The 14,976-nt window shown below is 40.4% G+C and overlaps 3 protein-coding genes across 4 annotated transcripts in view; all 3 read left to right on the plus strand.

Moving 5' to 3' along the window:
• The first annotated feature begins 514 nt into the window (after positions 1 to 514).
• Positions 515 to 5,759, plus strand: cry-dash (cryptochrome DASH). The gene is made up of 14 exons (XM_034861670.1): positions 515 to 798; positions 1,583 to 1,755; positions 2,189 to 2,282; positions 2,373 to 2,503; positions 2,628 to 2,776; positions 3,208 to 3,296; positions 3,404 to 3,477; positions 3,586 to 3,675; positions 3,767 to 3,846; positions 3,926 to 3,985; positions 4,126 to 4,283; positions 4,564 to 4,683; positions 4,866 to 5,042; positions 5,246 to 5,759. The coding sequence occupies exons 1-14, from the start codon at positions 736 to 738 to the stop codon at positions 5,360 to 5,362; spliced, it is 1,575 nt and encodes a 524-aa protein (XP_034717561.1). The 5' UTR covers positions 515 to 735; the 3' UTR covers positions 5,363 to 5,759.
• A 364-nt stretch (positions 5,760 to 6,123) lies between these two features.
• myd88 (MYD88 innate immune signal transduction adaptor) lies at positions 6,124 to 9,458 on the plus strand. The gene is made up of 5 exons (XM_034861677.1): positions 6,124 to 6,526; positions 6,876 to 7,007; positions 7,861 to 8,038; positions 8,525 to 8,616; positions 8,716 to 9,458. The coding sequence occupies exons 1-5, from the start codon at positions 6,217 to 6,219 to the stop codon at positions 8,868 to 8,870; spliced, it is 867 nt and encodes a 288-aa protein (XP_034717568.1). The 5' UTR covers positions 6,124 to 6,216; the 3' UTR covers positions 8,871 to 9,458.
• A 615-nt stretch (positions 9,459 to 10,073) lies between these two features.
• oxsr1b (oxidative stress responsive kinase 1b) overlaps positions 10,074 to 14,976 on the plus strand; it is a 44,089-nt gene continuing 39,186 nt past the window's right edge. The window contains exon 1 of one of the 2 annotated variants that reach the window (XM_034861665.1): positions 10,074 to 10,514. In XM_034861665.1, the coding sequence (XP_034717556.1) occupies positions 10,445 to 10,514 (70 nt within the window). In that variant the 5' untranslated portion in view covers positions 10,074 to 10,444. The remainder of the gene's footprint in view (positions 10,515 to 14,976) is intronic. The other variant, XM_034861664.1, reaches the window with a different exon arrangement.

The following is a 14,976-nucleotide window of genomic DNA, read 5'->3' on the forward strand; positions in this document are numbered from 1 at the left end:
CAGTGTTCTTCCTCAAGGTAGTTGAGTTGGGTCATGGTGGGTAGACTTGTTCAAAGCTAATAAAAAATATTTACTGATCGCAACCAACTTAAAAAGTCTTTGGACACATTTGCAGGTTTTTCTGCTGTTGTACTGGCCGACCTTTGGGGGGTTAATTTATGCAAATTGCATACTGAAATTGAAATTGCTTCATAAAAAGCTGCAGACTGTGTCCTAAATGTGGATACTGGCTGCTTAATCACCTTGATACCAGATACTTTGTACAACCAACACGTCTGCCATAGCCCCCTCATAGTAGAAAATCAAATTCTCTGTGGTGGAGCAAATGAAAAGATCCCATTGCTGGGACTTTTATAAGCCACTGTTACCTGTACCTACACCTGCACTGTTACCTTTCTAAGCCACTGTTACCTACACAAGATCTCTTTCTGATTCACTCATCATGGTGGCTGGTATAGGTGAAGCTGTGCTTCAAGAAGATTTATTCAAGGCTTTGACAAGACAATCTCTCCTGACCCCGGACAAGCATTTTTAGCACCACCTGCAAAAACGGATCTTTTCAAAAAGCGATTCGGATCTTTTGGTTCACCCAAAAGATTCGTTTGTTAGAACGACTCATTCGCGAACGTCACAACACTGGCAGCCAGGCGCTGACGACCGACAGACGCTGCCCTCCGATAAACAGTACTCAACTATATACTATATACTATTGCTGCTATATTGAAAACTACAAGTATGTCTACCTCCCGTATAATCATATGCTTACTAAGAAACGACTTGCGTCTTCACGACAACGAGGTAAGACAATCTGTTATGAGTCAATGTTAGCTAACTCTGACATCGTCTTTCTACTTCGGAGTAGCTAACTGTTTAACTTAACGCTAACGTTGCACGTAAACGTGCCTGTTGCACGTTATGTGCCAGACGTGTAGTATATCCTTTGTTACCGTCATAACGAGAACATTTTGAGTTTTTAAGCTACATAATATACTATGTATTGTGTTTGGCACTAGCATCAAGCTAGTTTCACCCATTAAAAACAATGTTACTTCCGGCTTTTAATCCTCGACAATAAAAGCCTCTACAAAGTTTAATGACCAGATATTTTTAATTAATCACAAACACTGCACAAACTATATGTCAAATTATTCTACAGAACCTGCCTTTTATCCCCACCTTGTAATTCCATGAATAGCGTGATTGTAAGGCTCCTCAAGTCAGCAATACTGGAAAATGGGTAACGTTACATCATGTAGCTAGCTAGCAGGCTACGACTTGAGGTTTAATTTTTTCAAAATGAACGACGGGACATTCCAAATGTTGCACATGATTATGCAATAGCATACCTTTGGTGTCCTTGAAACGTAAAATTAGATGTCAGGTTATGTGCTTTCAACAATAGCTGGCATGGTTTAGCTTTATATGATAGCAGTGCACTCACAGAAGTAGTTTAGCAATTTGGTCATTGTAACGAATATACTATTTTTAAGTGTTTGCTGTAATCAATTCATCGCTTTTTCTAAGAGATAATGATGATGATGATGATGATGATGATGTAACCCATGGTTTGTACTACATGCAGATTTTCCACTGGGCTCAAAGAAATGCAGAGTACATTGTCCCACTGTACTGCTTTGACCCTAGACATTATGTGGGAACGTACAACTACAACCTACCAAAGACTGGTCCTTTCCGCTTGCGCTTCTTACTGGAGAGTATCAAGGACCTCAGAAACACCTTGCTCGAAAAGGGCAGGTAGCCAAACAGCTGTTTTTTGACCTGTCTTACTGTGTATGACCTCAATTTATTTGTTTTCTACTGCTTTCTTTAACTTGCTGATTTTTTCCACAGTTCAGCGCTGTCGTTCTAATAGCATTAAAGACTCATAATGTGTGTGCAATGTTTAAATGTGATTGAGACCTTATATATCATGTTATTGTTACACAAACACAGAATTTAATTAAGAAAGATGTAACGGGAACAGGACACACCTTCTTAGGGTTATGTTTATGTTAACGTGGGTGCTGCACACACTGTTCCCATCATTTTTTTCTGTTTAGCAAGGGGGAAGTTACTAGCTCTCTACCCAGGATGCAGCTTGCCTGGCATGGTGTTGACTAGGACTTATTTTGACTCTTTGTGTGTGTGTGTGTGTGTGTGTGTGTGTGTGTGTGTGTGTGTATGACAGCAACCTCGTGGTGAGACAGGGTAAGCCAGAGGAGATAGTTGCTGAACTCCTCAAGCAGCTGGGCTCTGTCAGTTCTGTGGCTTTCCACGAAGAGGTAGTTTTGAACAGGATCCCTCTTATTGTTATTATCACTTTACATTACATCGTGACTTCATAGTTTTTCCTTCATGTACTCATGTTCCAGGTAACTTCGGAAGAACTTAATGTCGAGAAAAGAGTGAAGGATGTCTGTGCACAGATGAAGGTCAAAGTTCACACCTGCTGGGGGTCTACACTGTACCATAGAGAGGATCTTCCATTTCACCACATATCCAGGTGAAGGAGGATATGGCTTGCCTGGGACAAAGCCTCCAAGTCCGCCTTAACGTCCTGTTTTGATTCTGTCAATTTTATGAGAGATTTTTAGAATATCTTGTAACATTTCCTCCTGGTTTGTTAGGCTGCCTGATGTTTACACTCAGTTCAGGAAGGCAGCGGAGACCCAGAGCAGGGTGAGGCCTCTGTTCCCAACCCCCGAGGAGTTAAAGCCCCTCCCCCAAGGGCTGGAGGTGGGAGCCATTCCTACAGCAGAAGACCTGGAACAGACAGGTGAAATCTGCACAATCCAAATGCTTTAATTCAAACTGTATGAATCATACATTACATCTTGTGCTTCCCCTTTTGTGCCATTTTTCTTTGAATTTGCATCACCAAGACAAATTGCTGTACATTTATTTTATACACTCATTAAATTAACTTTTCTTTGTACATGCTACTGACAATAAGGAAGCACAAATTGTTCATTTTGTGCAAGGCCTCTATCAAGTAAAGCCACACTGCTGCTACTTTCAGAATTCAATAGGCGGACTGCTGAGCACAGATTTCCTCATTAAGTGCCGGTGAGCGAGCAGGCGGGCTCGAGATCCATGTATATGATCTAAGCTTTTATGATTCTGTGCGTCTTAATGCACACCAGGGAGTGTTCATCATGTATGAAATCCGTCGGATGCTGAAATGCTTTACTTGTCTTATTTCTCTAGAGCCTTTGGCTGATCCTCGCTCAGCCTTTCCCTGCAGTGGTGGAGAAAGTCAAGCTCTGGCCAGACTCAAACACTATTTCTGGGACACTGTGAGTAAATTTTCCATTACAAACAGGCACTAATGGCTGCTCATAAAACTGTTATATATATTTTTTCTAGTATGTACTGTAGATGCAATATGTTGTGTGTTTTGTAGGATGCAGTTGCAACTTACAAGGAGACCCGTAATGGCTTGACTGGTGTGGATTATTCCACTAAATTTTCACCTTGGTAAGTGTTATTGTATTATTTCCTCTGCTGAATGCCTACTTTCTAGAGTTTAATGTTCCATTTCTTAGAAATATATCTATATAATTGTGCTCCTCTGGCATTCTGCAGGCTGGCGATGGGTTGTATTTCCCCCAGGTATATTTATCATCAGATCCAGCAGTATGAGAAGGAGCGAACAGCCAATCAGAGCACATACTGGTGAGTCTGGAGTTAGAAAGGACAGGAATTCCTTGCTGAGTGAGATACAAAACCATACATATACAAATTTGTCTTCACTGCTTTCTTTTAGGGTCATATTTGAACTTTTGTGGAGGGATTACTTTAAGTTTGTAGGTGTCAAGTACGGAAACAGATTGTTTCAAATAAAAGGTAAAATGAGCTCAAGCTTGCAACAGATTTTTTAAACACTCTATAAATAAATGTAATGCTCATGGTAATTTTATCTTAGGACTTCAGGACAAATCTGTTCCATGGAAAAAGGACATGAAGCTTTTCAATGCATGGAAAGGTTTGTTCCATTTTTCCCTTTTTTGATTGCATTTTTCCTTAATAAAAAAAAAATCAAATAGTGTCTTGAAAGATGTGCATTGAAAGTGCATGTACAACATATGTATCAGTATCTGAAAAAAAAATAATTTGTAACCACAGAGGGCCAAACAGGAGTGCCCTTCGTGGATGCCAACATGAGAGAGTTGGCGATGACGGGCTTTATGTCCAACAGGGGGCGGCAGAACGTTGCTAGCTTCCTCACAAAAGACCTGGGCCTCGATTGGAGGATGGGTGCTGAGTGGTTTGAATACCTTCTGGTAAGTAGGTTTTAAATCGGTTTTAACTTTTGAAAAGCCAAACTGTATTTTTTTTTTAAGGACATAATTAATTATGTAACACATTATTGAGATGTGGAATAATTAGTTTAAGTACTTATATTGCACTTGATTCCTTTTATAGTTATGTATAGATGATAATACTCACAAGTGCCTTGCCCTCATATTATTTATAATAATAATATTAATATATATATATATATATATATATATATATATATATATATATATATATATATATATATATAATTTTTCTCTAAAGATTGACCATGATGTATGCAGCAACTATGGCAACTGGTTATACAGCGCTGGCATAGGAAATGACCCCAGAGAGAACAGGAAGTTCAACATGATCAAGCAAGGCCTCGACTACGACAACAATGTATGTTTGAGAAGATGCACAAATTGTGACAGTAGTTTCATTTCCCTTTTAGTTTGGTGCGTGGCATTGTTAGCTTTCACATGATGGTGATGACACCAGGAAAATGTGAAGAAAGCTGTAATATCGAAAAGTTTCCGTCACAAGTTGAGTCATTGTTTTGGTTACCCATGCCTCTGTTTTAGGGTGACTATGTGCGGCTCTGGGTGCCTGAGCTGCAGGGGATCCGGGGAGGCGACGTGCACACGCCCTGGACCCTCAGCACTGCTTCGCTGTCACATGCTCATGTGTCCCTTGGTGAGACCTACCCCGCCCCCATCGTCACGGCGCCTGAATGGAGCAGACACATTAACAAGAAACCGGTGGGTGTTAGAGAAAAAGGAAGTGGATTGTATTCTGTGCTGCTGCTGTTATACCTCTCATATCCTTTTGTCTATGTTACCACTAGCAAACAATAATATTAAAGTAGTTTATATTATAGTAATAATAATAGTTAAATTAAAGAGACAATGTTGCGCCGCTCTCTTTCAACCATTAAACTAACTGTTTACTCCCCCCCCCCCAGAGTGGCACAGGGCCTTCACCAAGAGGAAAGAAAGGCCCATCTCAGACTCCCAGACAACATCGGGACAGAGGCATAGATTTCTACTTCTCCAGAAGCAAAAACCAGGGATCTTCCTGAAAAAAAACACTGAACGTGTGGATGGAAGCTCCTATGATGCAAATGTTTCTGTTTGCTGTAAAATCTGTGTTGCACACTGTCGTTTTGATTTAGGGAAGTCGGCCGATTAGAATTTGAGACAATACTCACGCTTGAATTCTTGAAGTTGTCCGATTTCCACATCAGTTTTTGAGAGTAACGGCCCTCATTAAGCGCCTTTCATGGACTTGTTTCCTCTTAGACTGAAGCAACAATGAAAGTCCCGCTGGGGTTTTCAGTTTTGATGCAGTGAATAAGCTGTCTGCCCATGTTTGTGTGCAACTTGTTTTTCTTTCAATCCTTCTGCCTGTTTGGATATCCAGTTCAGAGGTTGCCTGTTTGTGGCAGTTACAGAATAAAAATGCCAAATTGAATTGTACTTTTATTGTGTGATTTTGTTATGCAATGCAGTGATATTGTCCTTTTTTCATTAGACTGAGTCCTGATTTCAGTTTTGTATTAAATATCATCAAAGAAAGGAGAAAGAGCCAAGCTTTCAGGGACAGTTGGGAGTGTAGGCAAGAAAAGCGAACAGAAACACGTATTTTTCCACCAACTATTTATGTGAAGCCCGCCGCTGCTAGCCTTCACTTGTCAACACAAAGAAAATCAGTTTCTCTCCAAACTAACCGATCACGCTAGTACAGTACAAGTGTGTGTGTGAGCGCGCGTGTGCGCGTGCATCTCCCCGTGTGACGCAGTCACGCAGCATTTACCACATCACTTCCTGGTTCTGTTATCAGGCAGTGTGCTACTTCTCATCACTCTGGCTTCCGTCACAATGTAAGCCGTTTGGTATTTCACCTAAAACCTGTCCTCTCCGGAAACTTTCGAACATGGCTTGTGTCGATTCCGAAGTTGACTTGATGACGATTCCTCTCGTTGCACTGAATGTGACTGTGAGGAAAAAGTTAGCTCTGTACCTGAACCCCAAGAACACAGTGGCCGCGGACTGGATGGCTGTTGCAGAGGCCATGGGCTTCAATTACCTGGAAATAAAGAACCACGAGACGTCCCAAAGTCCCACTAAAACGGTCCTGGAGAACTGGCACGCTCGCAACTCCGATGCCACGGTGGGGAAGCTGCTGTCCATCCTCTCCGAGGTGGACAGATGTGACATTGTGAAGGACCTCCGTCCTTTGATAGGTGCGTTGGTGTCACTTACATTTCGCTTTTCTCTCATCTCATTAATACAAACACATACCGCGTACTAATTTATAACTAAGTATATTTTCCTTATCCGTTCTGTCCCTGTCGGCCTACTTCAGGAAATGAATCACATGCCTGAATTTCCATATTGCAAAAAGTATTATGCACACGTTTCAGATGTCCTGTGCTGAACATAAAATTCCATTTCAGCTACAAATTTGTGCTTAAAATAAATTCCAGATGATCCAGTTCACTTTCTATATTTTTCTATACATTTCTGGTAATGTTCATTTCTATCTAATTGTCTTTATGTGTTGTTTGCACATGTATGTCTTTCGTGTACCAGATGAGGATGTCAGGAAGTATTGTGAGAATCTGAGGAAGAAGGCTGAGCCCCCTCTTCAGGTCCCTGAGGTGGACAGCTGTTTCCCACGCACCCCGGAGAGAGTTGGGATCACCCTGGAGGATGACCCTGACGGTCAGTATTTGTACAGGCTTTCATTTTTGTTTTCATCAAGAAAAAGTAATCCACACCCAAACGGCAGTCTAACTCTTGTCAGCATTTATTACTTTGCTTCAGAAAAGCATGCATTACATGATTCAGCAACTAATCATTGCTTCTCAGAGCAAGTTGTATGGCATTGATGCCACAGTAGTGCTCCTTTTAAGGTAAAATAGTACTTTCAATTCCAGGTTGTGACCTTTCATTCTGGTCAGACATAAGAAACAGTGGTCAAAAATGACACAAAAAGTACATTACAAAATGACTGTACTTAGAAATAATTCTGAGGTATTCATACTTTACTTCCGTAGTTCTAGTCTGCTCTAGGTTGTTGTAGTTTTGTATTTTTAAGTCCATTACATTTATCTGACCACCGCAGTTATAGGTTCTTTGCAGATTAACTTTTCACACAGATATATTCAGAAAAAAGTGAAATAAAATATGATGACTTACCCGTACATAAAATATCCAAAATGTCCAATGTTTTAATTTATTTATTTAGCTAAAGTCAGACTTGTGATAGTGATAGCAGGATTATTGCACAGGAATGCTCCAACCTGTGTCCAACCTCTGTCCAACCTGTGTCCAACCTCTGTCCAACCTATGTCCTGATCTAAGCTCATCCGAATCACGTCCCACTTCACTAATGCTGCACTACTGCACCGCTCAGTGCACAGTCTTGTGGTTTCCTGATTATGCTCATGTTTTGCTTCTGTGGAATTTAAATATATCTATATATATATCTCAGTTCTGATGATTTTTTTCCAAGTTTATTGTGTGTAAATTGAGTGATTTTATAATGAATTTAATCTCGCTGATTGGAATACAGGTGCCCCTGAGCTGTTTGATGCCTTCATCTGCTACTGCCAGAGCGACTTTGAGTTTGTCCATGAGATGATTCGCGAGCTGGAACAGACAGAGTACAAACTGAAGCTGTGTGTGTTTGACAGAGACGTCCTCCCGGGCTCCTGTGTCTGGACCATCACCAGTGAACTCATAGAGAAGAGGTGGGATACTTACACTGCAACTATGTCCGGGACTATTCTGTTGATTTGGCCAGTGCAAACAAACAGGGAAGCCGAAGCGTAGTCCGATGGATGGATGGATTTACTTTTTACCTTCAACTCTGCTGTGTCTGGCATTTCAGATGAAAGCGGGGTGGAGTTATGAGGTTTTGTAGACAGTTTCAAGTTCAAATCTATCAATTTTTAAAGAAAAAAGGGAAAATCTTGAGGTTTAAGGTTTCTTATGACAGTTATGATATTCTACTATCAGTGGCTCTATCAATCACTTGTCTGGTGAAGAACAAATTGAAAGTTCCCAGATACAAAAGACATGCAAATTTTACTCATGACAGGAAGCTAAACTTTCCTAATTTCAGTTTCATTTTTAATTTAGATCTAGAATGCCAACTGAGAGCAATACATTAAAGTTCTCTGTCCTAAAATCTCCCTAATTTCTATATTTCTTATAATATGTGACTATCTGTACAGGTGTAAGAGGATGGTGGTGGTGATTTCTGATGAATACCTTGAAAGCGATGCCTGTGACTTTCAGACCAAGTTTGCTCTCAGCCTCTGTCCCGGTAAGTTATATTGTTGCTATGTTAAACCGCTTCCTTTTTTCTGACATACGCCTGTCCGTGCTTGTAACTTAACTTTGATTTTTTTTTCTGCTGTTTCAGGAGCCCGAAATAAACGACTTATTCCAGTAAAGTACAAGTCAATGTCAAAACCGTTCCCCAGCATTTTACGCTTCCTTACCATATGTGACTACACCCGGCCTCCCACACAGGCCTGGTTTTGGGTACGGCTGGCCAAAGCGCTCTCTCTTCCATAACTTTGGTTCAGGCAGTTCATTTTTTTAAATTTTTTAATTTCATCAACGGGGATGTTGAACAATGACCAAAAATCCCATGTTAAAGTAAGTGTGTGCTGTTGCTGCACACTTCTCATTTACTGTGTGAATTGTAGTATGACTATTTGTGTTTCCTATGAAGATGACAGTGATTTTTATCATTCATCATTATGAAACTCAAGCTGCAGACGGATACCAAATATCAGCAAAGTTCTCACTGCACACAGCTATAATTATGTTTCAAAGATAACGTAAGTTGTACCTGCAGCTGTTATGTATTTATGCAAGTTATATTGGCGAGGAGCATGTGTTCGTATTGGGGGTTGCTGTGGAAAAAAAAATGTTTTTTGCGCTGGCCACTTCCTCTTACGAGTCGGTATCTAGATGAGATTGAAGCGCAAGAGGAAGAGATATTGTGATTCTTCCACTTGTTACATTTGACTGACTGCTGACTCCTGCCTTTCTCTCTCACTTTCTCTATTTGTTGCCAGAATTTCTCTACACGTTGTACTTTTGATATGGTTGCTTATGAGCAGTTTAATAAAATGAATTTATTTTACCTCGAATAAATGGTCTGAATTATATTTCCTCAAAATAAATTGACTACAGTTTCTTTTATCTTTAAAAGCATTGGTAGTCATGAAGGCACAACATGTTCTGGTGTTCTACAGCATGTGTCGCCATTGTGCAAGTTCTGCATGTTATAAAATTAACCAACAGAGGTGTCTATAAGAAAAACGTTGGCTCAGTTAATTTAACAGTTATTGCATGAACATCCAATCACAGATCAATGTATGTGAAACTGTCCAATCAGAGATCAGGGTGTTCCGGCGCAACACGCCTCTACTCACACACTTTGTTTAAGAAATGTATCTTGACCTGAGTATAGCCTGTCAGGTGAAACATTACTAGCCAATTCAACACTTAAACGTGCTCAAGCAATTATGTTTTTCTGGGTGAGGAAGGGCTGTGAGTGCGATGTGAAAATCTGTGCAAAACATATCCGTTTTGTTTTCTGTATGAGAAGAACGAATGCCTGCAAGGACTACCTCTGGGCATGAATACTCACTGTTCATCTGCCCGCCATTAAAAGTGTGGCGGTAGAACACAAAGGCTTGATCGGCTTTTGGGCATGTTTTAACCAATATTTAAACACTCTTTGTGTATGTAATTAGTAAATAAAGACACATAATTATGTATACAGTTAAAGGCGTTGTGTAGCTAACGTTTTAAACAGCTGCTTTTTGTATGACACTGTCTAGCTCAGCTAGCGCCAATAATAATTGTCTCTTTACTGACTAAAGTGGATTCAGGAGCACGTCCCACACTCAATATGTCCGCCAGGGTGGTCCACATTTGCTCAGTAAGAATGCGGTAGGCGGGGCTGCTACGCTCGTGTCAAACTTTGGGAATGACAGGAGTGCTGCAGGATTCGCAAAGAAGGTGAAGTGTCGCCCTTGTTGGTCCAGTTTGGATTACTTTGACTTGTTTTTACGCGCAGTCTTTGCATTCACCATCTTTCTACAGATAGCACGGCCTCAGCAGACTCCTCAGCCATGTCGGAGGACCTGAGCTCCCAAACCTGGTCCATCAACAAAGATGATTATGAGCTACAAGAGGTGATTGGTATGTATGTGATCCTTAGCTTGTTAGCTTAACGTCTGTTTTAACCGGCAGTCCTATAATGTCTGCTTATCACAGTTGACATAGCTAAGCTCTAGCTAATATCTTCCAAGTGTGAAACAAGGCATCTTCTTTCTCCAGAGCTAGGTTAAGTTCATCACGTTTGGCAACTTGGCAGTCGTACCCGGGCGGTGTTGTGACTTGTAGTCAGTGAAGTGTTTCCAGTGAGAGCGGGTAATTTACCCCGTCCACTGGAGCTATGCCGAAATCGTAAACGAGCGTTTCAACGGTAACGTTGCTGTCTAGTCAGGCACTGACTATTTGCTAGAAAAGAACCGCTTTCATTGAACAATCTGTTTTTAATGTAAACAGCTAGCTTAAAATGTCTTACATTCTGGATAGAGCGGGTATCTATGAAATCATAAGAATTGTAACTATATGTAATTTCAATTTGTCAGTGTTGGTATATTCAACTGAACGTGACATTAGCAACAAATAACAGTCTCGAAGTTCTCTTTTGATTTGCTAAAGCAAAGCATGTCAGCCATGTAACGTTACTGTAGATCAGTGATTCTCAACGTGGGGTCCAAGGACCGTCCGTTATGCTCCGGGTCTGTGAATTTGTTTTCAGATGTATACATTTAAATTATCATGACTTTTTTTTATTTTTACAAAAGTCTTCATAGTTCAATTAATTATATTTGGATTATTACATCTATAATAGTTTATAAGTTACTTTTTAATCTAACACTCTTATATTTCCCTTGTTTTGTTGTTGTCATTACTAAAACTTAACACTCAGTGTTAAGAATATGCTACGTCAAATTGTGTGTGTGTGTGTGTGTGTGTGTGTGTGTGTGTGTTTCAGTGTCACGCCCATTCCCAATTAAAGTACACTGGATATTCAAGAACAGAACTTTTTTCCAAAACACTCGTGTTGCCAATGCAGAGTCCAGAGATTAAACTTCATGGTCCTTCCCGGAGTAGGGTATTGTTTTGGGCAATTTACTGCTTGAATTAGTCCAGTAATGCCACAGCTCTTTGGAGAGGATTAATCAGTATTAGAGGGCTCCTTACCATGTCCCTCACAGAAAATGGGAAAGCTAATTTCATCAGTTGTTGGGTTAACATCAAATAAATAATACTTGAGTAAACCAGTCAACATTAAACATACACACATTTTAAAAGTGTTCAGGCTAATATTAGTCTATAAGGTTTTCTTTTTTTAACACAATAATTGCTTTGTATGTATGGCCACATTTTTTTTTAGTGTGACAGTCACACTGGCAGAAATGTGGCCATAGAAGTGTATTACACCTTTTCTGTGCAGCGTCAAGCCCGGGTAAGTCCTGAGGATGGCTTAGGGGTTTGCTGTCCTGCGAAATAACATCTTTTACTTTTGAAGTTCTAAAATGTACCACCCCACAAGTACTGACCCTGTCCTACCTTTGGCTGACTTTGTTTAGGAGGAAAAAGGAGAATAAAAAGGAGTGTCTTGCACATAAGCAAAGTATTGTCCTCGCAAATCAGTGAGTTTGTGCCTTTGGTTTAGTTTACCTTAGTGGTGCGTGCTTCCTGTACAGGGAATCTGTCTGGTTATAGAAGGCACATTCTGCAGGCAATAAATTAACCTTTTTGTATACTTTTACCTATTTCTAAATTCTCAGTTTCTTGGAAAGTGGGATTTGAGGCACCCCACAAGATAACGCCCTGCAATTTGGCATGGACACAGATAATGCCCCTCTTGTAGAGAAACCAGTTGTGTTGCATGTTCCTACACAGTTAGTGACACAAATTCTTAGCATAAGTCTGCAGCATGCTTAGGGCAAAAGAACATGATTATCATCTATGCTTTGGAAAGGAATTGTGCAGTAAGCCTTGTTTCTTCCCCTCGGAAGCTTATTAAAAGTTGTTAAATCTGAAAGAGTCAGACTTCCTATAGATTCTTTTTATATTATCTAAATCAGCAGAACCCACTGTGAGAGGCTGTGTTCCCAGGCTGCTCGTGAACATAAGTTTGGCATCTGCTTCTGTTCTATTACAACAGTATGTTGAGTTTTCTCTCTCTCTGCCCTCTCAGACAGTCATTGCTTGATTACCCATATTTCTAAGACATAGGGCTGGGTACGCAATACAATACGTTTTAGGCACCGACCGAATTGCCTCTAAAGTATCGAGTATTGAAAAAATGCCTTGTCATTCAATACCCAATTTTAATACCTTTTTTTTTTTTTTAAAAATTTTATTTTAGGATTAAATCATCAGTGAGCCAATAAGCATACAGCATGCTTCTACCAGAATCTAATAATGTTTGTGATTGGCTGTCTAACGTTAAACGTCATAGAGATTCTAATTAATAAATACAAAGATTTGTGCCATAATGTGCAATGTTGTAATTTGTTTTGGCTTTATTAAAGTGGTATTGAGGAAAAAAAGCATTGTTAAGGAACTAGAGTCAAAAGCACGGTATCGGTACGGGTACTGAAAGTTTCTGAACAACACCCAGCCCTATTATCTATAAGTCAGTAATGTGGGTTTATGTTTGGATGGCATATTCTCGAGGCGAGTGGGCTGTGATGGTGTTTTGGAGTGTGTATTTGGGGAGAAGGGGGGGGGGGGGTTTAACACAAATGCAGTTTAGAGTAGCCCTGCACGATATTGGAAAATTCTGACATTGCGATATTTTTTCTCCTGCTATATATATGCTATATATATATATATATATATATATACATACAGTAAGGAAAATAAGTATTTGAACACCCTGCTATTATGCAAGTTCTCCCACTTAGAAATCATTGAGGGGTCTGAAATTGTCACCGTAGGTGCATATTCACTGTGAGAGACATGATCAAAAAAAATAATTCAGAAATCACAATGTATGATTTTTTAATTATTTATTTGTATGATACAGCTGCAAATACTTATTTGAACACCTGTCTATCAGCTACAGTTCTGACCCTCAAAGACCTGTTAGTCTGCCTTCAAAATGTCCACCTCCACTCCATTTATTATCCTAAATTAGATGCACCTGTTTGAGGTCGTTAGCTGCATAAAGACACCTGTCCACCCCATACAATTGGTAAGAATCCAACTACTAACATGGCCAAGACCAAAGAGCTGTCCAAAGACACTAGAGACAAAATTGTACACCTCCACAAGGCTGGAAAGGGCTACGGGGAAATTGCCAAGCATCTTGGTGATAAAAGGTCCACTGTTGGAGCAATCATTAGAAAATGGAAGAAGTTAAACATGACTGTCAATCCCCCTCGGACTAGGGCTCCATGCAAGATCTCACCTTGTGGGGTCTCAGTGGTCCTAAGAAAGGTGAGAAATCAGCCCAGAACTACACGGGAGGAGCTGGTCAATGACCTGAAAAGACAATAAAAAAATATAAACAAAATATAAAAAATCATACATTGTGATTTCTGGATTTAAAAAAAAAATATATCTTTCACAGTGGATAAGCACCTACGATGACAATTTCAGACCCCTCCATGATTTCTAAGTGGGAGAACTTGCAAAATAGTTCAACTACTTGTGTGTGTGTGTGTGTGTGTGTGTGTGTGTGTGTGTGTGTGTGTGTGTGTGTGTGTGTGTGTGTGTGTGCGCAAACATAAAACAGTGTCTACTGTAGCTTCACTGAATACCCATCAAAACTATGCACATCACTGTGTCAGTGGCAGCTGCTGGCTACAGTACTTCTCTACACACGTGACACCTGTCGGACTAACGTCACAAACACACTTAAAGGGGAAGGGTTGGCCGGTAATAATCATTTAAAAGGAGAACAGTGAAAGTATAGTTTTCTATCAAGCAGCAAAAAAGGATAAGCGTCCAGATCGCAACGTCCTATACGTCCCACCAGAACGTACAGTGCAGCTCATGCACACTTGTAGAAAATTGTAACTAGAGCAATGAGACCTTCTTGTTTTCCAAGCACAATCTCAGTGCAAGGAATCCACATAGAGTCACAAAAGCCTAAAGCCCTAATAGCCACTAGATGAGCTAAACTAATACAACAGACCCCCAGACCTAAACCCACCTCTGCTCCCCACTCTAACATTAACTGTTGGGGAGATACTGCGTGATGTTGCCTACAGCTCTTCTCCTCAGCTGGAAGGTTGGCGTTTTGAGGATGGCCATGTAGCATACCCAGCAGAGCTGTTGTTTGGTAACTTCCCCAGTGAAAGAGGACTTGTTATTACATGGTTCACACCCACTCATTTGACCGTACTGAGCGTTGGATCATACTGGACAGAGCCCATAGGAAGAAAAACAAAGTACAGCTTGCTTTCTCATTCTGGATCAGACATTGGATCATTCGCGTTGGCAACTGTAGACTGGAAACTTTCTGCTCCCACTGTTTGTATCCACCGGCAACCATGTTTACCTCCCTGTTACTTGTCCTGGCCCTCCGATGGTTTAATCTCCAGTTATGTTCTCCAGCAAACTTAGCGCAATT

Source organism: Etheostoma cragini, chromosome 22, assembly GCF_013103735.1.
Source record: "Etheostoma cragini isolate CJK2018 chromosome 22, CSU_Ecrag_1.0, whole genome shotgun sequence".
In the NCBI taxonomy this organism is placed as follows: domain Eukaryota; kingdom Metazoa; phylum Chordata; class Actinopteri; order Perciformes; family Percidae; genus Etheostoma; species Etheostoma cragini.